Consider the following 26,553-nt stretch of genomic DNA (forward strand, 5'->3'; position numbering starts at 1 on the left):
TTTATTGTTACAATGCAAGGTTATATATATATTTCTTTTTTCTCACCTGTATTTTACATGCAACTAGATTTGAAGTAGACGGTCTTTTATCAGGAGATGCAGTAAACATTTTTGCAGATATAACGTTTTCAGATGAAAATAGAATGGAAGGCGCAACGTAAGAGTAGCCCTTGAACACTTTTTCAGCATTTGGAGGTGGAGCGTGCTCCATATCAATGGCTGGCATATTAGTGAACTCTTCGGAGAAATTAGAAACATCCGTTTCAGACGAGATCTTAGGGATAAAAGGAGCAGGAATGTTTTTACGTAGAAGATCGTCCCAATTAATGGCATTATCGCCAGATGAGAAGAAAGGATGCGCTTTTACTTCCTCAGCATCCCCAGAACCACCTCCTAACCGAGATATAGGATCTTTTACTAGTAACTTAAGTATGAAATCTTTAATCTCAGGACTAAGACTGGATGGCATCAAAGGATCAATTCTAAGGATGCGTTTAGATATGTCTTGCTGCGTATTTTTCTCCCCCTCAATCGTAAAGGGACTTGCCCCGGTCAGAAGTTCATAGGTCAAAACACCTAGACTCCACCAGTCAACAGACTAAAAATAAAGATAAACAAAACAAACATGAGGAAACGTATTTTGTTTATAGTTTCAAAAATAAGCTAATTTAAGGGTACATATAAAGAAGTGTGATATTAAATCATAGGATATAACAAATTTAATATTGTCTTTTAAAAATATTTCTTTCATGGATACATTGGCATTAAAATGGTGGAACATATACTTATCAATGTATCAGTGAATGTATATTTGTAAAAAAGTATTTTTACAAACATCAATCAATCTTATATTTTCAAGGTAATTCTATTGAAAATATAAAATGATAGTCCATAGTGCATTCAAAAAGACATTGATAAGAATTAAATGTCTCAAAGTCTTTCAAAATGACTCCAACTTACAATGCCATGCCCGTTATTTCCACCTCGAACAACTTCTGGAGCCATGTACTCGATAGTACCACAAAAGGAATACGCCCGCCTCTCTTTGTCGTTAGGTAAGAACTCTCGACTTAGTCCAAAGTCAGTCAAAACGATATGACCTTCATTATCGAGGAGGATATTTTCCAATTTAATATCTCGATAAATGATTCCGTTCTAAAAATAAAAAAAGAGACAATCAGTACACCATCTAGTTTGATATGGGAATGAGAGACTACAACATTATTTCTTACATGGGGGACATACATAAATATACGAGTACATAAGTGAGAGTATTTACACATTAGATCACGGACTAACCTGCCATACACCCGAAAAATGAAACAAATTCATTTAAATAATTACTTTATGAAGATGTTCTAAAGCAAGAACGATTTCTCCCGTATAAATCCGAACTTCATCCTCCCTAAACTTTTCTCTTTGATAAAGATGCGTAAACAGCTCTCCTCCATTAACGTAGTCCAGGACAAGATGAAGTTTGGAAGGTGTTTGAAAAGCATAGTGAAGGGTGACAAGAAAGGGAGACTGGCGAATCGTCTCGAGAACTTGTCTTTCTGTCTTTGTATGCTCTGTTGTTTTTCGTTTTTGAACAATGGTGGATTTTTTGAGGACCTTCATGGCAAAAAGCTTTCCCTCATCTGGTCCATTAATCTTCCTGGCCAAGAAGACTTTTCCGTAGGCTATAGAAAAAACAAAAATATTAAGATATATGTAAATAGGGCAATATATATATTAATTTATTACCACCAGTTCCAAGTACTTTCATGAGCTCAAAATCCTTCATAGACACTTTGGTCCCATTAAGTGAATCGCCTGCATAAACAAAAATCATTAATAAATTTTTAGACAATCATTATTCAATAACAAAAGCATGGGTGATGGACTCATTTCACCAATAGATATGTTTGAATTTAACAACCTACATAATATAGTAACATATTATTTGCATATATCAGGGGTTTCCGCAGGGGGTGGGCTGAAGGGGCTGTAGCCCCTTCCCCCAAATTGAGGAATTTTTGCTTAATAATATAATTTTTTTCGTCATTCATGCAAATTATGCAGCAGAGCATATATATTATATAGAATTTAATATATGATTTTTTTTCCAAAAAAATTTATTTTTTGTGAATAGCCTCGAATTTTTGGAGAAAAAAAATACAAAAATTTAATATTTGATTTTTTTCAAAATATTATCCTACGAACACCCATGTATGTATATATATATATATATATAATACGCAAGTAACATTATATGATGTTAAAAAAAAATTGAGCTATTCCTCCTTCCCCCCATGAAGTAAGTAATCCATTTTTTGCAATTTCATTTCAATGACAATTGCGAAGTAAATGAGGACAAAGGAAAGCAGCTCCTTCTATGTCTACTAATGAAAATGTTGATACAAAGACTTTTATGTGTTTAAGTTCTGAAATAATTCTTCAATAGGGTTTTTTCTATACTCCTTCTAACAAATTTGAGGTTAGTAGGTCACAGGATACTTTTCTTTTTTCGCTGAAACTTTTGAAAGCAGAATAAAGGCATGTAAAGGAATGAATATTAAGGCGTCCCTTTATTCACGCTTTAGCTTAGGAAAAAAGGAATATTTCAGTTTTGCTTGAATAATAATTTCATCATGTTTAAGCAACTTTTCTCCAGGCTTAAAAAAATTGTTACCTAAATTAACAATTTTTATTATATAATATGTAGGTAGATCAGATTTCATTACACAAGGAAGAATAAATAAAAACTTCAAAGGATGAAAATGAGATGCTTCCATAGAGGCCTTTCTTATCAGAGAAGAAGGATTTGCAGTCTCTACTTTATATGAAATAAGTCTTTGTTTCAAATCAGACAAATGGAAAAAAAATATAAATAAAGATTGTTGAGAGTAGAAAAAGAGAAGAAAGACCTCGTTTTTAGGAGCGAAATTACTCTTTTAAAATACATATATCTACATTAGAGTGGTCACTATTTTAAAAATGAAATAGTATGAAGATGCACATTTCAAGTATTGAATCAAGCATATCCCACAGGATTACGAAGTAAAATAGTTTCGGCTATCCAAAACTCACCAACGAAATTTTAAAAAACTTTCATGTTTCATGAAGTTGCGAGAATATATTGATTTTAGATACGCCCCGAACAAATTTCCTTTACAGAACAATAACAAACAGAAAACAAAGCAAATCGATAATTCACACATTATTATCACAAATTAAGTCATAAACTTTTAAAATCTTTCAGGCATTTTGTATGGTTCAAATTAAATTGAAATAGTGACGTTAATTTTCAGCTATCATTGGTTATTTGGGACTGTGACCATTGTACTTACCCATCAACATAGTGAAATATTGTTCGAGGTACTTCTAAAATCAATTTACTCTCGCAACCTCGTACTAAAAATTACCTAAAATCTTTTAAATGGCTCTGGTGAGTTTTAGAAAGACTTAAGTGTTCACCAAACTATTTTGTATTTCCGGGACATTATACATTCATAATTTGAATGGGTATTTTCCTATTATTACATTTACAAAATAGGGATCTACATACTTCTTATCAAATTCGTACAAGTTGAAATATAAGCCCAAGGAAGAGAAAATACATACTTATAGCTGCTTTGTTTTTTAGCTACTACATACATAAGAAATATATGTATATGGTATGAGCATTGTAGAATGTATATATATACTCGTATATAGGCACAGATTGTGTGAATATTCATATTTCATACTACAAGCAACATACATTGCTACTTGTGTTGAGACTCGATCCAAGACCGAAATATATATATATATATTTCAATTCGGTCTTAAATGATTTTTTCTAGAGCAATTTGAAACGATATTTTTTTGTATATCCAGATTCATGAGATGTACAAATATACAACTTTATAAGACACGTCATACAGATTTCATCCATAGTCTAGACCAGGGCCTAATTTTTAGGTGCGGCCCAATACTCACTCTCACCTCAAATAATATAGTTTAGCAAAATTGTCACAATATAATCAAAACATGTAGAACGAGCATAATATGTACAAAAACATGGAAAATATTTGACGTCCCCTCGTATTTTCTGAGACTCTAACAAACAGGCTTGCCAGATTGGCCTTTTTGATCCAATTTTGCCTTGAAAAATTAGATCCGGCCTTATTATATATATGGCATAAAGATAAAATAAAATTGTATTTAATAGTTTTTCTATTTTTAGCCATTTAAAAAAATTTAATGTCATAGGTTCAGTGGCTCATTGTAATATTTCAAGTGCCAATGCAGTCAAGTAAATTCAAAGGTTGGATCTAGACCAAATTTGAAGTGAGATGCGATTTTTTTTATTTTCTTGAGTAGAAAAAATTAGTTCGGTCCATTAAAAATGATGACGGTCTCAAACCGCTCTAGGATTTTCAGACCGAATCGCAAAACTATTCTTGTGTCAGTCCTTATTTGTTGGATTCAGACAAGTCCAATCTTAAGACCATCGGTCGTTTGGACTATCAGTAGTAGAACTGATTGAAACACGAAGAAATAAAGTTGAGTGACGTCATCAAAGACTAAACTTTATAATTTTTTAGGACCGAACAGGACCAGACCTTAATTGAAGTGCACGAGACTACTGTCTTCAGTCTTAAATAAGGTTCGACACAACACTACCAAACACTAATATCTACATAAAACATATTCTTCTTGAACATCCCGGAGAAAAAAGTGAAATTTCAAGACATCTGTAATGCAATTGGATGGTTGAAATATTCAGTAAGTCATCTGCTGCTCCTCCCTTCTTTATGATAGAAATTAGACGTATTTTTCTATCCAAAAATAGAAAAAAAAAAAACACCACTAGACATCTCAGAGATGGGAGCTGTTACCAGGGATTCATGCCAAATTTATTTCATTTTAGCAACAAAAAATAAACTACATATAGCAGCAGGGAGGGGCCCTCACAAAGAGAAAAGGAGAGAAAAGGGTGAAAATAACAATAAGTAAGTAAAAGCAAAATCCTCTCTTTTTCTTCGATAAAAAGAAGAAAAAGAGACGATAAAAAGAAGACAAGAAAAAGGCCCCTCTTACTATATCATATATTTAATAGAAGCAGAGGGAAGTTCAGTGACATGAACTTACTTTACAACTTGGAAAAGTGCTTCTCTCTCTCTGTGTGTAATCGTCAGAAAAGTATATTTTTAAAATAGAAATTTCTGCATATTTGTATAGCAACAGTTGGCCATGACTATTTATTATATATTCGGGCTGTATCGATCCTTAATATGGAACATAAAATCCCTCCAGTCTCGTCTCTGTATGCAGTCCTTGTAAAAAGTCTCAAATTGACAAGCACAAAGGCGGACGCGTCCTTAAAAGTTAGGATGGGACTAGACGGCATGTAGTGATATATCGTAAACCAAAGCAATGATAGACAAGTAAAATACATTATTGAAAAACTATTAGTTAGCTAAACAAAACTTATTTAGATTTATGAAGAAAAAAAAAAAAGAGTTCACCATTTCCTTATTTTTTTGAAATTTGAACTATCTAAAAATATAACACTTATAAATATTTTTTTAAGATTTCAAAGTGTGGCTTGCTTAAGTCATGGAGTTACAAGGAGTTATGTTGTGATTTATTAAAAAAAAAGATTTATAACCGTCTTTTAAATTGAGGATGGAACGCTAAATTTTTGGGATCGATACATGCTTAGAAATAGGTAAATAAAAATAGAAAAATAATAATAATAAGATATTATTTTCTGTACATTATTTACGTCATTGATATGCCTCAAAATAATAAAATAAATATGTGTTATAACATAATCACATATGTAGAATATTACTTATATTAGTAGTACACCATTGAAATAATAATATCAAAAAGGTGTTCAAGTGTGTTCCACTCAAGTAATTGATCATGTATTTACGTAATTAGGTTGATTTATAATATCTCTACGTATTTTTACATAATCCAATATGGGGATAGAAATGTATATGTATATATATTGAATTAATAAATACAATAATTTAGGCCTCTTATATCGTAAAATAAAATAAATGTACTAAAAATACTGAATAAATGAAGTTATGATTATTAATAAATATTAATAATCATTAAGTATTGTTCAACCCATTTCTTCTTTGCCACTTGTACAAAATGGCAACTTATACACGACATCATATATATATGTTTAGACAAACTCCCCTGCCTTGCAATGCATAGCACTCCAACCAACCACTACTGCAACAAAAATCAAGATATAACGATAATTTAATATAATCCCATAATACTTAAAAATGTTGATTGCAATTATGTAACACCCCATGACGTAATGTACATCAAACATTAAACTCCACGTTCCAATCCCAAAAAATATCAATATTATGTTTCCTTCAGAAGGTTTTTTTAAGATAACGGTAGTGACTTGTTTTATTCAAATATACTTCCGTACTGCGAGAAGAGTCCCTCTTGTTCATCAACATAAAAGGTCGTGAGCGTGTACTCCTTTTGTACCATCGTCGTCATTCAAGGACAAAATAATAATATTTAAAAACAATCCCAATACTAATAGTTATTGGGAGGGGGGAAGTCACACCCAGAGAGAGATGCATCAATAAAAGGGGTCGTTAGGTAGGTAGGTTGCCAGTCTCCACGACACGACACTCATCCTTCTAAATATAAACTTGACTTTAGATGTTTAATCTTACTGTTCTTCTTCTCCTGTTTCGAAGTAGTAAATAGATAAAGGAGTAGTCTCCGAAGGGTTTCCTCCCTATACCGAATCATCTTGGATACTCTTCCGGAGTGTTTATTAATATACAAATATGTTAAAACATATATTTTAAACGGTTTCAACTCCAGGAAGTAGGCAGTGTAGACGATGAAGGCGCAACAGCAGCACATGGCGAAAAACAACATGAACAAGAAAATAATGTGTCGTAGTTGTAGGATTCATTCTTCCTTCTTCATATTTTTCTCTTCCATGATGATGCTGTAATTACTGTGGGCCTCTTTAGCTGTAGAAGAACGGGAATGTCCCTTTCGCAATTTCGATGATGATCTTTTGTTTTTCACTTTTAACAAGTACCTACATGAAGAATAGCAAAGCAAGCAACTGGTAAAAAGACGCGTAGGTGAGCATAAAGTTGTTGAAGATATACAGTTATTTATTCCAGATGAAGTAGTAGTCGTCCATGTAAGAAGAACACAAGTACAAAGTCCTCTGTTTGTTATTTAACCTTCTCCTATCTTCCAATCATCTTATAAGGCTAAGAAGAACTCATAATTTATGCCTATTGACGATTAACAAATACGCATACAGATAACTTTAGCGTGGTCATCATTCAGAGTACAATTTATGAACTCAAATACATACAATAAAAGATTTAATAATTATAATAAGTCCTGAGGTCATGTGCAGTTATGTACAATGTCCCTCAACAATCATTGATGTACGTGATATTAAAGAAATACAATATTGCATAGTTACAGTGCTATTCAATTAACATATAATATATAACGTATAATATTACTATGTTTCATCAGCTGTCGATTATTCTGCATATTACTCATACCCCCTATTAATACAATGATTAATTATGAACGTTGATTGGTTGACATCTTTATTATCTAGCTCTTGTTGTTAGCACGACTTTAAAAACAATCATATGTACTCTCCATTTTGATCGGTTGCGGGATGTAATAAAGAGAACGATATGTTTTGTTGAGAGCAATTATGTGTCGCCTATAATAAGATACTTTTGGTGGGAAGAATTCCCAAATTATTACCAATGTATTTTTTTTTTTTTTTTTGTGGAGACCTCAGATATAATAAAAATAACGACGTCGTGTAGTTATATATAATTATATAAATTTATAGATTATTTTGATGTCATTTGTGGATTATTTGGTTAATTTTTTGTTGAGCGTTAATTGCAATCATTCGAATGAACACTGGTTAATAATAAGGTGTGAAATATTCCCAAAGATGCTATAAAAGTAATTCAATAGCTGGGAAGAGCCAACTACTAACTTATTTTGAGCCTTTTTTATATTTATTTTTTAAGAAGGAAAGGTTGCGAGATGCAATAAAGATAACAACGTCTGAATGTACTATAATCACGTTATAACTATTATGGCTAACACAAAAATATACCTCGCATTTTGTTGTCAGCTGTTGATGTCCTTCTTCTTTTCTCCTACTCAATGTTCTGCTATTAACAATTTCATCGTTGGGAGGAATTCCCCCAACTACTAGAGTTGGGCCTCGCTCTGAAATCCTAGACTGGTTTGATACCCTTAAAATTTCTAGTGTACTGCTTTAAAGAAGTTCGGTCTGGACCCTTCTCAAAGAAAAATTAAATCTAGGACTGAGTCTCATCACAAATTAATCCGTATAATATATATATATATATATTGCATATTATATGTTGCATGTAATTAATAGCTTTAACTATAGGCAAGAGAGAAATTAAGCTAATACAATTTTTTATGCTGTTTCATTTGAAGGATTCAATGTATGTATTTGTTCTCCACAATTCATATTATACATATACTTGCAAACAAAGAGAATCCACGTCACTTAAAAGTAAAAATATAGAAGGAAGAATAAAGAAAGAGGGAGATATATAGAGAGAAGGATCATAATAAAATGGTAGGTATGCGATGATGAGAAAAAAATATTGATTTGTAAATTACACTGTCTAGTGGTTACATAAAAGCCAAAAGAGCGTGGTAAGTGCATCACTTATGAATTTATTGCAACTTTTTTTTTATATTTTTATTTTGGCAAGGAAGGTTTTTCATAATAATATGTAAAATACTAATTTGATCAAATCATTTTATATTACAATGTTATTTATGACCAAAAAACACACTCTTCAACAATGTTCTCATGACATTGTTAATCTAATAACTAGGGTTGATCCAGTCCTTAATATGAGGCTTAAAATTGATTACGTCCCACATATCGTCTCTTTACTGCTATTGGTCCTAGAAAAACTATCCGAATTGTACAGGGGCCTCTACAAGCCATGATTTTGGCTGATATTATACTCTGTTGTCCGCTGGGGATGTGTCTATTTATTTTCCTCATATCAGTGATCTGATTGGCTGAATTAAAATGATTATTGAATAATATTTCCATAATTAGAAAGAATTGGCTAAATGCTACAAAGTGATTTTGGTTCCTGCTTTATGTTTCTTTTCAGAGGAAAGGTTGCAATATATGATAAATATAACGACGTGTATTGTAAACTTGATTTAATTAAGAAAAACATTAAGTATCTCTCTAGCACGATAATAGTTTTACATTATTATAATGTGAGAATAATTCAAGTATATATTATTCTTATATAAGATGTTTTTATGATGACGTGACTACCTGATGTATATATAATCACATCATTTAACGAAGTATTATTCCTTTAAGCCATAATGTTTTAAACATTTACACTGTATTTGATAGTCAGCTGTGGATATTTATCGTTCTTTTTCGTTTACCAGTGTTATGAACGTTGATTTGTTGAATTAGAATTAAGTCATGTTAAACTGTGAACAAGTCTTAAGAGCTAGTGAACAATAGTTTTATATTTGGTAAGAATTGGATAATTGCTACCAAATAATTTAAGGCCTTATTCTATTCCTTTTTTTAAATAAGGTTGGGAGATACACTTGAGGTAACGACATGAAATATAATTAAAAATTGATTGATTATGAGTATTGTTGGATCGGTCTAAAAAAACTAATAAGACTGCAGTCCCTCTATTAATAAATATCATAGCTAAAAAAGTACAATCCTTGTCAAGCATAATATAAATGATTTCTTGGCTTTCCCCGGGACCAATCAAGCAACTCATCACCCTCCATTGCTCGGGATTTTGCCGGAATAATTCCACTTTGTCTGGAGTGGATATTCACTCTTCAACGGATCTGGAGGGAGGGGTATATTATACCCCTATAACCCCCATTTAAGAACTTGGACTGGCGTAAATCCCACTCACACTTTCTTATTCATGAAATCCTTAAAAATTTACAGGAGGATTGTACTTCCGTCGGACCCATCAGTCCGGTCGTAATAAAATTTGTCAGTCCTAGGACCGGTCCTTATCTAGAAACTACAACAGCTAAAATGAATTATTTACAACTAACAACGTCATTTGAGTCGTAGAAGTTATATCATAATTCATAACCTCTTCTAAGGAGACAAGATACCTACAAGAGATGGGCGACTAGAACGTATTTTTTTCTTAGTTCTTATACTCATCAATCTTAGCTAGGACCGTAGGACTGAAATACCAATGGGCTATGCATCAGTCCTTACAACCGTTGAATGGTAAGAAAGATCGGAATTATATAAAAAAAAAGACTGAAAGGAGCGGTGAAAAAAGCCTGATAAGGCGATCAGTCCTAGTACTGATCCAACACCAATCAATCTCTGATACATATGATGACGTCATTTAACAAAAACTGCTCTATGGTATGGCTTTTGCATCCATTTCAGACGAAACCGGATAGGACGTCGACATTTTAGGACCGGCATATTCCTACTAATAATATACAATGCAACTCTGTAGTAGGTACATCCATTACGTCGTTACTTTCATAATACCACGCAACCTTTCATATGAAAATAATTAAATTTTTTAAAAAAGGGCAAAATCAGTCCGCAAGTTCTTCCCAAACTATGGAATATGTGCTCACGGATTAACAGTTTATAACTATTATTCAAGCAATCAACGTTCAGAACACTACTAACAAGGGGAAAAGAAGTAGAAACCTGGACAGCTGACAAAAAAATACTTTGTATATTTTTTGTATTAGTGAGGTAACGCTGCGGTGACATAAATCTACTAGACACTTTTTCTGGAAAGTGAAAAGATGACAATTAAATAAAGACAACTACATAAAATAAATATGTGTAATTAATTATTTAATTTGTAAGTAGTTCAAAAAGGATAATTTTTGACTGTAGGAACAATATGTATGTACAATACAATCATTGTGCATACATTTGATAGATCTTCATTATTTCCCACATCTTTTGTCATAACTTTTATTTATAACCATACTACTACGAAGTATATACTGCAGCAACTTGACACAATTGTGCCTATACATATTATATTCAATGTACTACGTACAATTTACAAACATATCGAAATCTAGGATCAAATTAAGATTTATCATTAAAAAAATATATATATAATTGAGAGAGTACGTACATATGTTACGGCATTACCTTGATAACAAAAAAAATATACACTGTATTTTGATGTAAGCTGTCGATGTGACTGTTTTTTCAATGTTCTGAACGTGGATTGCTTGAATTAGAATGAGCTCTATTGAAACTATGAACAATTCCCTACAATCATTGAATAATACTGGTTTTGGACCTTTTTTCTGTTTCTTATTGGGAGGCAAGGTTGCAAGATATTAGAAGTGTATCATTAATATATGACCCGTCAATACAAAAGGAAGCTAGAATGATTTTTCTCAAAATTGATTGTATTCTCATAGGAATCATACTTATAAACCCTTTGTGGGAGCCGCAATTCCTCTTAAAGTAGCCAAAATTGATCCTCACTGTCAATGAATGTAAAACTGGCAGATTTTATTTGAAAGGGGTCATATTGGGATCAATAGAAATCTCTTAAAACAAATAAAGGTTTTAAACTATATTTAACATTCTTGGCTATCTTAACTTGTCCCACAAATTTGAAAACAAAGCCTATTGTTGATTCAACCCTATGTATACAAATATGAAGTGATAACTTTTTGGGGGAGATTTTCTCATTTTTGTTTAACATTGTTATTATGTAGTATAGTAATGTATATTCTACACACTAGAGTGACATGCTCCATATATAAATGAAGGCATTAGAAATACATCATATGGACTACATTTATGTACATGAAGGTAGAACAAAAATAATTATAATTGATTTTTTGGCAAATTCCACAACAACGGACTCATTTACCTTTTATTTCGTATATGTACACTGTACATATACATCACAATTTTGTACAAGTTACAATTTCTTCATCTAAAAAATGCCTTATTTAATTATACCACCAAATAGGGAGGAGGTACCAAAAGTTTCACATAGTGTCTTAAATCTTAAGGGCTTGTCCAAATCCGAAAGAAAAAGCAGTTTCATAGGAAAATCTTTTATAAATGACGACATCATGGAACAAACTTTACTAAATGACGCCATTGACAACTATTCTTCTGAACTAAAGATATGTAAAGTTTTACTAAACTAATTCAATGGGGCATGAGCGTTGCTTACTTACGAGGTGTGTTCAAAGAATAAGGTGACGTTGTATTTTGAGGGGGAAATGTTTATTTAATCATCAATATTTATGTTGTCCCCTTCAAGGTAATCCCCTTAGATACAATACACTCGTGCCAACGCCTTTTCCAATACTTGAAGCACTTTAAAGACTTGAGCTCTTCTAGGGATGCAGTTTTTATCTTCTGAATCGTTGCAAATCTCCGTCCTTTCATAGGTCTCTTCAGTTTGGGGAAAAGAAAAAGGTACATGTGGCCAAATCTGGTTAATATGGTGACACTGAGGCATGATTGCGATTTTTTTTTTCCGCCAAAATGTATCTCACAATTTTAAGTATTTTGGAACACTTTATTTCATTTTTGATCAAAATTCTTTGATCCATGTTTTTCAATAGTTAAAAATCGACACACACACGCAAAATACTCATAACCTTTATACCTCTCATGAACAAACTAAGCATGTTATAAAGCTGAAACAGTAAATAAGCGTTAGTGGTGACTGTACTAACATAAAAAAATCAAGCATACCAAATGTACCTTGCCCGAGAAGTTTGAAAAGTCACCTTACTTTTTGAACACAATATACGTATCTGACTACCATAGAGGGCGCTCTGAAGATTCTTTTGAGCATGCATCAACTTTATTTTATTTTCAATATCAAACTTGCGGATAATGTATATACTTTAAGTTTGTTCATGCCCTATTCGTAAAAGTGTGTACTTTACTATAATGTTAGTGAACGAAAAGAGTGCTTTAAAATTAATAATAGGGACGACGGGCCCAATTTTAATTCCTTGTATTTAGAACCACAGTCCTATAATCACGTTTTTGATATTGTAGTGACTATTTATGACTTGTCAGTGATGGACCAATATTTAAAAAAAACAAAAAAATGTTTATAGTACCAAGAACATGTACGTAAAAGGAAAGCCAATACCTGGTCCACCTCAATCTGTTCGGTGTGAGGACGTGACATATTTTGGAAGAACATAAACCCGCTGAACAGGAGGTTTGTAGGACGAGACACAACACTATTCCAAGCTTGAAAAGATCTGTTGAGAAGAAATGAAGGAGTATGAGATTATGAAGTCTTGCAAGGCCTTCTGTCATGTAGGCTAACGTCTTGGAAAAATCTAAATGTACGGTATATTCCCATTAATAATACTGTATAATATAAATTTTAATAAGCAATGAGTATTTCGTGCATATGACAATTTTATATATTGCATTTTAAGAAAGAGCAAAGTGGGCAACAGCTAATGGGCGACGCACCCGATAGTCATTATACAAGGTGAGCCACGCTTATGGCGCGTTGAAAGAGAGAATTATTTCTTAATTTTTTAACCTTGATATACATACAGACACACACTCGAAAGAACGAAAAGCATACTTTCTAAAATCCATCATCACTTCCTTCAAAACAATAAATAAATGACGTGTGTTTGTATTATGTAGTCTACTTAAAACAAAGTATATAAAAGGCCCGTTTTTCAGGGTCAGTTCCACATAGTTCTTGCTCGGAGGGAGAGGATAAAGAAGAGAGAGAGTGAGAGTTTACACATACAAGTACATAGTACTTGTATGTCTAAATTTATCTCAAGGATTTTATCTATAAAAAAATAAAAAGAACGAAAGTACGAGTTGATGATGATGAACTTGAAGTAGAGTTAAAATTATCATGCATTTGACTTTTACATATATATATATCTATGTCTTTGAACTTTTAAATGCATAGAATCATATATAATACTTCAATGGGAGGGTATTCATGTCAAAAGGAGACTCGATTATTACTCCGACGACACTTAACTTCAACACGTATTATAATTCTATGTTTACCATTCAAATGTATACTTTTCCTCAAAAGGACAGTAAAAACTACTCCAACCCAATGAGGGATTTCCATGACTATTTTTAAATCCGGAGAGCTTGTTCTTTTTTAAAAATTGTTCGGGTAATTTTTTGGTTCTCACAGAGACAGAACCTAAAATTGTAGAACTGAGAAAATAATATTTTTATAAATATTCTCTCTTAGTTTCCATTTTCTAATTGACTAAGACTATAACACTTGAGGTTGCTTTTATAAGTTACGCCTCGCGTTGGGAGCTTCACATTGACTCACGACTCCATACGTGCTTTTTATTTAAATACTATTTTTACCATGTTTCGGGTCCGGATAAGAATATATCGGGAGTTTCTATCAAATCCACGGTTTCAGTCTTTTTACAGTTATTCTCAATTATGTAGAACTGAATTATCGGTTTTGCTATATATTCAAGATCCCTCCGGACTGCAAATGCTCCGTTCTTATTATGAGAAGAGTTGGATCATGTATTAAAAAGGTAAAACCACATGACGCAGAAATTCTCAAAAACTAAAACTCTTGATAAATATGTGTATTGCCCAAACACAGGGAGTTTCAAGGTCTGGGAGAGGGAGCCTTAGGCGTCGAAATAACAGTTTGAAAGAAAATAAAAAGGAAAAGTTGCCTGAGTACCCTTTATATTTTCATCCAATATATGTCATTTTGATGAAACTCCACTTTTCAAATTAATTCCGACCCCCCGGCTTTATCTTCATAATTTTAAAATTGACTTCTTCTTTTGTTGGTATTTACCAATTATTATTTCTGGTTTGACGCCCTCTTAAATAAGTATCAAGCTCCCTAGGGGCGCGCATCTCCCACTGCTAATAGAGAAAGAAATATATAGGGGGGACAAGTTGGGGGAAAGCTTGATCTAAATTCTAGTATTAGCAAAGAAAGATGTAGTAGAGAACGAAATATGCTACTAAGGACATCCCAGCCCAAATCTCCTTTTATAGCCGAGCTTTATATATAAAAATATGCATGCCACACAAGGCCAAACTGCAATCAAACATAAATTGTTGTCCCTATATATTTATTTATTTATGTCATATCTCGAACACGAACTCGAGTATTTTGACTCGAATGGCAACACTATTCAAGAGGGCCTAATAAAAAGATCAGGAATGCGTATTGTATCATTTCATATGTGTTCTGTCCTCAAGATTGAAAGAATATTACTAAAAGTTTGAGAAAAAAAATTAATATGTCTTTAAAAGCTTACTAATAAAAACAACGAAAATTAATTTGAACATACATCAGTTTATTTTTAATATATACTGAAAGTGCAAGTTAATTGTGTTAATAAACTTAAAAGATCAATAACAAACAAAAAAAGCGAAACAGTACCCTGATTATGCATGCAAACGCCTGTAATATTGCATTATTATTTCTTATATCAAAAATATTTATATGATTTACATCACGGAGCACTCTATGCAGTCCACCCGGTGACTCATTTTCCTATATTATACAGACAAACTTTGCTTTATTAATATAGAAGATTAAATAAAAATCAAAATAGAAATGATGAAAACGAATGACTTTTACTTACTTCCTCCTTCCGTCCTTTCTCCTTCCCTCCCTTTGAATCATTCTCAGAACTCCACACAATCCGTTGTTCTAATCCCCCCTCCCTAATGTAACATATATAACGTTACCCCTAACAGATATAATATGTACAGGGGGGAGTTGACTCCGTTTTACTATACATAATATTACAATAATATGCGAGTATGTTTGATATGCTTGAACCAAATCCCCCTTCACATCACATCACAACATGGAGGGAAAGAAGAAGAAGAAGAATATAAAAAAGTGTAAGTACAACATTCTGTTCCAAATATATATGTATATATATATCGGTCCTCATTTCAATTCCCCCTCATACTTCTCAAAGACCATAGGAGGAAGTAAGAAGACTCCCTCCTCCAGCCCTTACTAACACAGCAGTTAAATATATTCCTCTTCTTCATTACATATTACATATACATACATACTAACAATTCCCTTCTTTATGTAAGGATAGATGTATTGTCAGATAGTTCTTATTTATAACTGTATGCTAAATACATAGAGATTTAATCCTTCGATATTAAGCAAATAATGAAAACATTTACATTTTACAAGTCATTGTATAATTTAACGTGTCCGTTCATTTCAGTAAGTTTCTTTTCAGAAAACATTGCATGTATGGCATTATTAGGGGTGTAATAAATATGACATGGAACGCGTTCGATACTGTTTTTAGTTGCAGCCTGAACAGGGATTTTTTCCCCCCTGAAACCTTTATCATTATTCTTTACTTACTCAAGAGAGAACATTCAAGTTTAAAGTAATCACAAGTGCATGAAAGACGAAGACTAACACATGGATTTGTTGTATCACGTAGCCTTTCCTCCAAAAAGAAACAGAAAAAAGGCTCGAAATCATGTAATAGTTAGCCAAATAAGTCAATCACACCAACTGCTATTTATCTCTTATCATTGCCATATTTTTTCGCCACAATTTGAAAATTAATTATAATATATGTATATATCTATTATAATATTCAATCCTATTTTATTTGAAACGGTATTATAATTTATAATATTGCTTAGTAATATTTTATTAAAAGCGTAGCTATACATACATTTTTATTTCTATATGATAGCTAAAATTTCTTCATATAAATAAAAAGAAGGGTAATATATACATATATATATACGACGAGGGATCGACAATCAATTTTATTCCAGTCCTTTTGAAAACGGAGCATAAGAGTAGTATAACTTATAAATTATAACTTCCCTTAATATCAAAAAGAATATATAATGAAATAGACATGACGTATCAATTGAGATGAGGAAATCAGCAGCTGACTACAAAATACATAAGGTATTTTTATGTTAGTAAAGTAATGCCCGTGTATTGTTGTACTTTGAGTAAAATTGAGGATCCACATCGGAGTAATCCTTGCATTTATTCTTGGTAGATCCGGTGTGGATTTTTTGTTTACTTCCTTCCAATCATAGTTCCTCGCAGCTTATTTTCGCTTTCTTTTTTTTAGCATACCGACAGTCATATTTTATACAACTCTAGTTGAATTGGTCCTTAATATGGGATTAAAATCGGTTTTATCCCTTTGAATCCAGGAACCGTCTCGTTTCCTTTATCCGTCCTTGAAAAACATCCCAAATCCCTAATATTTTAGTAAAACAGGTTAAATACAGGTTATGCCCCTCCAAAGAACAAGGATCCTAAATAAATACACTTGAAACACTATAAAGTATAGGCTTGTTTACTTACTAAATAATAATAATTATTATTATTATGAAGTGCCTAGTACTACTTTTTGCTTGAATATTTTTACTTAAATCATTCATGTTGATTCTCTCATCAAAAGGAAAATCAATTCTTCCATTTGTTCACATTATACATGCCTAGACACAGAGGAGTTAAATAAAAGTTATTTATAAATATAAGAGCCCTTTATATACAATTGGATTGAGTCTCTGATCAAATGATCCTGATAATGAAAACTCGGTGTCTCTCAACTAAAAATAACTAAAAACCTTGACATCATTTATGACAAGGAATATGATTAAGAAAAAAATTATACGTGTGTATGTACTAATACTGTATAGTTCCTTTTGTTCAGTAACTCAAGGCTTGTGATAGAGTAGGCATTTAAGCTCTATATTAGTATTGTGGAGTAGATAGTTACTTAGTAATGCTGAAAATCGGTATGAAAAAAAACATAGAAGTGTACGGGTATTGTTAAGTGCCTTAGAGCCGATTAAATCAACATCGCAATAATAAAAAAAGGCCCAAAATTTTTGCATGTCTGAGAGGTAATACTGTGGGTAGTGTTTTGACAGTCCTTATTTATGACTGAAGACTCCAGTCCCACCCAGTTTACTCTCGATCCGGTCCAGTTAAGTCCTCTATATCAGTACTAAAAACTTACGTCAAATGATGAAAGTGGGGATATCTAAAAATGGAGACATATAGCAAGGGGAAAAAAATCCTAGACAAATAAATATAGATAATAATTGACGATTTCACATAGTCTTCGGTTCATTTTTTTAAAAATGAACCAAAGGAGGACTTGAAAAAGAGATTTGTGACTCCACTTGACCTCACAATCAAAGACTCGCGACTCGAAAGCTACTTTATGCTGAACTCAAGATAAATTTTTATACTATGGACCTTATAACTTAATTATGGAATTGAAATGAGCTCAAAAATAATATGAATAAACTCAATCAAATATACAAGGAATTCTAAACAAAGAGGCGACTTGGACTTGGAGGATGAGCACTTTTTCCCCCAACTCTGAATTTTTTTCAAAAATGAGTGTCTGAACGTCAAAAGTGTGAAGGGGGTACTGCAAGTCTAAATAGACTTATGATGAAGTCCTTTGTTACTTTAAGGAGTTCGTTATAATGATATATTGATATGAAAAATATTGTGAGTGTGAATATCGCGTTAAAGAAAGGAAGAAATACATAAAGGGCTAGGCTAGCTTCTGTTGAGAAGAAAAAGAAGAAGAGGGGGGTAAATCCCCCCTTTCACTTTCTCATACGGCTATATCAATATGTAGATATGTACACTCCCCCAGACTACTTTCTCTTTTATATGTATTAAGTATATTTTGTAATAAATGTAATAATAATAAAAAAAGGGAAACATTATTTCAAAAATAATAGTTTTGACATATAATAAAGAACAAAGTGTGAATGATCCTCCTTAGACCACCACGCGACGAAGATGATGGGCTGCAAGTTGTTGTTACTAATAATAGGATAAACTAGCATTAGGGATATATATGAGTCACAAAGTTTTGACGTCCCATCTGAATTGGATCCAAAAGCCGGCCCATGGAACAATCTTTGATAAACGACGTTAAATAACTACCAGTAATGTTATCATAAATCAATCTCCTATCATTTTAATAAGCATAATTTAAACCCTAATTAGGCTTAAGTTAAAATAATAGGAAAATATTCACATGTTTTAAGAAAACTTAAAGTTTCACTCGCATTAAAATTTGGTACCTTTTTCAAGGACTGATAATTGGGATGTTGGACTTAAGGTGTCATACTAAGTACCAACCGCACTTAATATAATTATAGCAATAATTATTTTTTGTATTATCTTAAAATTATATACGTTATATATTTGTCAAATTTGGCATTTATAAAAATAATGAAAAGATTCTACTAAAATTGTAAGAGAGTCTTGTATATATATAGAAAATAATAGCCAATAGGTAGAACTAAAGCTATAAACCAAGAGACGAAACGAAGACCACGTGATCCTTATTTGTCCATTTTAGTGGTCGGAGTGACACTTTTTTCTCAACTAGGGGGCGTCTAGAGCTCTTGAATATTACTCAAAGAATTCATCATTTTAACTGAATTATCCAGAAGTAGTGATAGATCAATTTAAACTAAAAAGACTACAGTCTTGTTAGTCCTAGGACCGGTCCTTATTGGTCTTTTAGTGTAACTACAACAGCTGAAATAACGTAGTTACTAACTGCATCATTTCAGTTGGGAAAGTTTCATCTTAACCTCTTACAAAGAGACAAGATACCTGAAGTTTAAAATAGAAGGAGTTTGGCTAGAACTTATTATCATAATTTTGCGACGTATCGGTCCTTAGGACCATTGAATGGTAAAAAAAGATAGGACCGATAAAAAAAATGACTGATTCGGAAATCAGTCTTACGACGGATCCAACATTATCCAGGAGGCAAATTCTGCAAAGGGAATAAATAGTCACACATGTCACAAGGCAAAATTACAGAAAATGATTCAGTGAGTTCATTTGTACTAGTATCATATAAGCGATTTCTTACGTGGGGAAAAAGAACGACTAGAAATCTCCTCAAGCTAACAGTCTTGAGTTGCTACTTTGTTTGAAAGCAGCTTTAGCTAGAAATAGTATACTGGAATTTCTTTGTTGCTGTTCTTCTCTTCGTAACGTCTCATGAAGTAAATATAAAATCTATGCAGCTCTTTACAGACAAAGAAATAAATATACTACATAGTATATTTTAAGAGACACACATTATCCAAATTCCCTTATATATTTATTTATACGTAACATATTATCTAGATATTGTATATACATAAATATATATGCAGCATATCACACACTCACATGTATGTACAGTGCACTATTAAGGCAGAGATACTATGAGGATTGAGCAGTACTGAAAGGTCAATTCTATATATTATTTTTTTTAATACATATTAGACAGTCCCCGTTTTCAAGTTAATATTTTTCTCCCCCCAGCACAGAGACCTCAAAAAAATGATATTTTGAGTCAAAATTGCCCTTTTTGAGTCATTTTGTATCACCGCCCCAAATCTGATGCCATGAATAATTACTAACTACTGATTATATTTTTGGGTATTTGGTTCATCCGGACAAATATTGTGCACCTTGTTTCTAATAATCAAAGGAGTCTAAGATCCCTGTTTTATCAAACATAGCACAAGATAATGCTTGTCATTTTTGTTCAACAACTATCAATTCAACTAGGGCTAAATTTTGATGTGTTCCTAAAAAATACTCAAAGCATCATTTTTGAAATTGTGGTACAAAAGCAATTAAATTGGCTAATTTTGATACAAAAATCTACCACGCCAAAAATGGCCGGAGAGGCTTGTAACATTGCCAAAGTCAGTTTTTTAGTGTTTCCAGTAAAGAAAGGTCTAGAAGAATGTTAATCGGAATAAGGAGCAGTCTAATATATATTCTGTCGTATTGAAATGTACATATTTTTAAAAGAATTTAAAGATGATGCTGATTCATCGTTTTACATAACATTATGATTTTTATGAAGCATCATTAGCTATGATATCGCAAAAGATTACTGAGGGGCTGGGCTGGAGTCGCTGTAGCTACTCCCCTCGAGTAAAGGAATTTTTACTTTTTACAGGCAACTTTTTGGCTCAGGATGAAAAAATTTTACACCAAACTAGGGTAATTTTTTTTTTCAAAAAATTTAATATTTGAAATTTCATATTTTTTTTTTTTTTTTTGAACAGCTTTGTATTTGTTAAATTTTTTCCCAAAAAGTGTAATATTATAAATTTTTTGTGAACAGATGTAAATCTTCGAAATATTTTGTGAATAGCTGTGGATTTTTGAAATTTTAATTAACAAATTTTAATTTTTGCATTTTTTTTTGGAAAAAATTCTAATATTCAAGCTCCCCCCTCATTATAATATATATAATAATATATTTGTATGATTCAGGGACGCCTCAGTATCATCAAAATAATTTTAGTCAACTGTAAATTTATCTACACTGTATGTACACCCTTTATCACTGGTGGTGATGGAACCATAATGACCACTCGCCCTCTTACCCGCAAGATGGCGTCCCTATTCGTGGCTATTTAAATATACATTTAGAATTATTAAGTTAAAAAACGATCATGCATGTCCCCATTAAAATAGCAAATTCATTAAGCTTGTAATATCCGTGGCACACTCAAGTCCCCCCTCTACAAAAATAAAAATTATTGTAGCCAACTTAATTTTTAAAAACTTGATTATATGATCATCATCCTTTACCCACTTGGGTATAGATTTGAATATGTAGAGTAGCGTCATGGACAGAAGAAGTAGAAAAATTAACAGCTGATACACACAAACTGAAACATAGGTACGTCAACACAATTAGCTTTTCACATGAACTTAGATTCCTTTTCATTTCACTTGTTTTCATGAGTGGACTCTTGTATAATTTAAAGCGGCTGTCTCTAAGTATAATGAACTGAAAAAGAGTATTTGACAGAATTTTTATATTAATTTTTATAAATCAAGGACTTCAACTCCATGTATGTATATTGTATATAATATCCATAGATAAAGAAATATTAATAATAAATCCGCCCATAATAATAAACAGTTTGCAACTAGAAAAGTACAGAAGGCCAACTGCCATATGTTTATCCAAATGTTTTTCCTTTCCTTTTTGTAAGTCGAGGTTGTGTGTTGATAAAAAAACCTCGAGGTGCGGGATTATTGATGCTTGTTTCGGGTATATCATGGTGAATATTATGAGGTAACTGGTAAGTAATGAACGATTGCATTAGAGTAAAATAAGTAGAAATAATATGCATATTTGAAGAAGCAGAATAAAAACAATATTATTGTGGTGCCTAGTTATGTAACAATTATTTTATGAGTGGGAAACGTTGGGTACCTACTTTTTTATTATTATTTTCTCAAGGTAAATAATATGCATATAATGAAGGGATGCGCTACATACTCTCTTCTATCATTCCAACACAAAGCCAAGGAGCCGTAAATTGCACTTAAAGTAGCCAAAAGTGATCGTGATAATTATGAAAGATTATCAAATTGATGGATTTTATAAATAAAGTCCCTATAAATCTAATAAGACGGCGTTACCTAGCAAAAACAAAAATGCCCGAAGTATTTTTGTGTTAGCTGTCGATTTCCTCCTCACTTGATACGTCGTGGCTTATTATTTCATAATATTTTTTTTTTGATAAGTAAGTATAGTATAACTAATAAGTTATACTACACTTATGCTCCGTTTTCAAAAGGACTGGAATACAATTGATTGTCGATCCCTCGTCGTATATATAAGCCTTCTTTTTATTTATATCAAGAAACTTTAGCTATCATATAAAAATGTATGTATAGTTACGCTTTTAATAAAATATTTCTAAGCAATATTATAACAAGTATCGAATAAAATACCATATAGATTTTAGTATTACGAAATATATATATAATTCATTTTAAAAATGGCGAAGAAATAATATGACATAAGAGATATATAGGAGTTGGTATGATAGACTTATTTCAATACTAACAACAAAATGAATTCGGGTTGTTTTTTTCTGTTTTTTTCGGAGGAAAGGTTGCGTTATACAATAAAGTTAATCACGTGATAAAAGTTCTAAGTTAGAGCTAAAATGATTGGGTATCTAAATTCACCGAACAAATTTAAATACACAGCCTATAATTGACTCAAATATGTGTATGAAATATTTTTGTGTGGATAACATATATATTCTTCGGAGAATTATCATTCAGTTTGGATGCGCCGCAAATTGTTACAGATTGTTTTTATCTTGACGTACTTTATACAGGAATAAACATCATGATTAATCACAAAAAAGATAATAAGAAGAAAAAACAAAAAGTTGCTCCACGCGAAATGGATTTAGTATATAGTATAGTCGTATGTGTGTGTGTATTTAATATTAAAACATATAATATAAAATACGCTATTCTTAGTATGATTATAATTGACTCATGAGCTAATTAATGATACATCACATTTACTCAGAAAATATCCATTAATTGGGTGAACAAACTCTCATGCATGGAAAGAACGAAAGAAAGAGAAAAATAGTCAGTAAGAGCATTCACCTCTTCACCGAGCAAGTTTGCTCTATTCTTTTCCACATAAATATTTTTCTCATACTGTTTGTTGTAGATACTATTATTTATAGGAATTGTATAAGTGTAATAGAAACGAGCAGCACATAGATTGATTCATGGTCATTCCAATAGCTCACACCTTTTTGTTAAAAAAGCACGAAAAAACAATGAATAAACTGAATTTCAAATGAATATTGAAAAGTATTTGGAGAATTTGAAAAATAGCGAGGCACAAAAAGCTTGTTTAATTATTTACTCAGCATATTCAAAATAGCTACACTTTATCAAGATAGAAAGATACACTAAACAGGGAGCACTGCAATGAATTCACTTCAGTCTTCTCTGCACACTAATTATGTGTATATGTTACATAGTGTAAAGTAAGCTGATTATGATATATTTGCTGGAGTGAGTTAGCATAAAAACAATCTTGAACACAAATTCAAAAAAATATCACATTTTTAGACTAAAGTAAGCTAGAATTATCTTTCTCAAAATTGAGTGTGGATTGTTTTCTTTGACGAATTATTGTCTATTTTTATGCTTAAATCACTCTTATTAACCCTTTGGGTGCACCTCAAATTGAACTCTTACCGTAGCCGTCACAATAATATCAAGAGAAATTGATCATTTTATTTATAAGTACATATCAGGGACAATATAAGTCTGACATCAAATTAGGGTTCCATACTATAGCTCTAAAATTTTGGTATATAAATTCAAAATACAAATTTGATTAAAAAATGCTTATAACTCACACAAAATGTCCATGAAATATATTGACTGTATGTACGAGGGTGGTCTGAAAAGTTTCCAACATCAAAATGAAGATGACAGCACTGTTAAATAAATGCTACTCATATCTATCTAGCATCTGTAGACAGTTACTCGCCAAAGTTTTAGACATTTTGGACAACAAATATTTGATGACATCTCGATTCTCGATTTTGTCCATTTTCACAAAAACACTCAGATCAACTCACTCAAACGACTGTTACAAAATAACTGCGAATCCAAAATGGCTGAAACTTTGATGAGTAGCTGTCAGAAGATGTTAGATAAATGGGATTAGATTTTATATACCTCTGCTGTCATTTTCACGTTGAGGTCGGAAACTTTTTAGATCACCCCAGTATAATGCATGTACCAAAAATTAATTAGCATTTTCTCTTTTTTTTCGTTTTTTGTTTAAGATTGTTTCTATGTTGACACAACACAAACGTCGCATTAATTTTTTTACGTCATAAATATCTACACCCTAATAGTTCATAGCCATCATAGTTCCGTCAATTATAGTCTTTATATTCAAATTTCTGGGATAAGTTTAGATACCCAAGAATGAGAACTATTATTATTATTTCATTTGTGACTGATTTTGGGTCCATTATGACCTTTCAAATAAAATATATCAATTTATAATACCTTCTTTAGTGTAACGATGAATTTTTTTTGCTACTACTTTAAGTGTAAAATGTACTTGAATTACTCAGAATAATTTGTTGATAGATGTGAACGATAAGTGTGGTCAAAGAATACGAATGTAACCCAGATATTCTAGTTTCATTTTATGTCAATGAGTCACATATGTATACCTTTATTTATGTCAATGACAATATTATGTAGAAAAAACAATGTTTTAATCAAAATCTACTATTTTAAGAGACACTTGTGAACATCAATTTATAATAAAATTTCGCAGCCTTTTATTTAATAAATGTGTGAGAGATGTTTTTCTATTTCTTTCTTATATATTCAACGCTTTATGACCACATATTTGAGAAATAGAAATGTTGCCTAAAATTCCTTATTATCTAGATCAACAAAAACTGTTATGTACAATATAACTATGATGAAAGATGAAGGATTCTCTCCAAATGATGTCATATGAGAGAGAGAGAAATTAAAGAGGTCAAAAGAAACCTACTTTCACCAGAAGAAGAAAATAAATCAAAGAGACTAGAGGGTATTTAAAGGTCCTGACCTTTGCATTTAATTCACTCCTGAATTTTACTTTTTCCATCATTCTATGACATTGAAGAGTCATGAATACTATATAAGTAATAATTAATCAATTGACACAATTCCTAGATATATTATTATTAATACCTATATAATTAATAATAGCATATCTCTCTACCTGGTTTTTAAATGAAAATACCGTAATTATTCCATGATGAAGTCTTGTTGCTCAATGAAAAATATACGTGTATTATAAAATAATACCAGGTAAGTCATTGAAGAGAGATTTTTCTTTCTTTCGACAATAAGTCTAAGTAACATAGTATGTATTAAATAGTATTTTGAAATAGAAATATTACTTTATAAAATAATATACTTAGTGGGAAGATGAGAGGATGAGTCCACAGCAAGCACAGGCCCGTAGATATGATTATATATAGTTGGCTATGGTGGTGAAAGTTTTCCAACATGTACATACAATAAACTTTGGAAATTACAACTACTTAACTACAGCGAGAGGAACAACATCATAATGACCTAATACCACGCTGACACACTTATGCAGTAAGCTGCTGCCAAACAAAGGGAAACTCTTGGATCTCGTATTCATCGTAAAATAAAATAACTGTAGCGAAATGGCAAGCAAAATTATGTCAAAATGTACCTCCCATGAAAATACAATAGGAAGTATAACGAGTACTGGTTTCAGTTTCTTCCTTGTTACAGCTAGCTGCCCAACTACTGCCATCAATAAATTAATAAGAACATTACTCTCCACACACCTTCCTTAAATATAAAATCCCCAACAAATTGCACTCATCAGTCTTAAAATATTCATTTTAATATAACAGGCATAATCATGAAAATGCCCAAAATAAAAACATACATCATTGAATTTTAGGAAACAACTCTACTTCTTTAATCGACCTTCGTTTCTGAAGGTTAAATCCATTTCATTCCACCATGGCAAAGAATACAAAGGAAAACACCCAATAATATAAAGGACTTATCATAAATAATAACAAGGAGAGAGTCT

The 26,553-nt window shown here is 31.8% G+C and overlaps 1 protein-coding gene and 2 long non-coding RNA genes across 4 annotated transcripts in view; all 3 read right to left on the reverse strand.

Moving 5' to 3' along the window:
• The window catches only part of LOC121132382 (ribosomal protein S6 kinase alpha-5), a 32,356-nt gene that overhangs the window by 2,379 nt on the left and 3,424 nt on the right, over positions 1-26,553 (reverse strand). The window contains exons 1-5 of one of the 2 annotated variants that reach the window (XM_040727777.2): positions 6,687-7,361; positions 1,744-1,812; positions 1,345-1,679; positions 961-1,155; positions 47-598 (exon numbers count right to left, since the gene is read on the reverse strand). In XM_040727777.2, coding sequence (XP_040583711.1) covers positions 47-598; positions 961-1,155; positions 1,345-1,679; positions 1,744-1,812; positions 6,687-6,897 — 1,362 coding nt within the window. In that variant the 5' untranslated portion in view covers positions 6,898-7,361. Of the gene's footprint in view, positions 1-46; positions 599-960; positions 1,156-1,344; positions 1,680-1,743; positions 1,813-6,686; positions 7,362-26,553 lie in introns of those variants that run through there. The other variant, XM_040727776.2, reaches the window with a different exon arrangement.
• On the reverse strand, positions 5,962-6,680 carry LOC121132383 (uncharacterized). The gene is made up of 2 exons (XR_011778960.1): positions 6,423-6,680; positions 5,962-6,369 (listed from the first exon to the last, which is right to left on the reverse strand). It is a non-coding gene; the product is annotated as an uncharacterized lncRNA (long non-coding RNA).
• Positions 16,681-26,550, reverse strand: LOC139904773 (uncharacterized). The gene is made up of 2 exons (XR_011778961.1): positions 19,981-26,550; positions 16,681-19,881 (listed from the first exon to the last, which is right to left on the reverse strand). It is a non-coding gene; the product is annotated as an uncharacterized lncRNA (long non-coding RNA).

The sequence above is a fragment of the Lepeophtheirus salmonis genome, chromosome 2 (assembly GCF_016086655.4).
Source record: "Lepeophtheirus salmonis chromosome 2, UVic_Lsal_1.4, whole genome shotgun sequence".
NCBI lineage: Eukaryota > Metazoa > Arthropoda > Copepoda > Siphonostomatoida > Caligidae > Lepeophtheirus > Lepeophtheirus salmonis.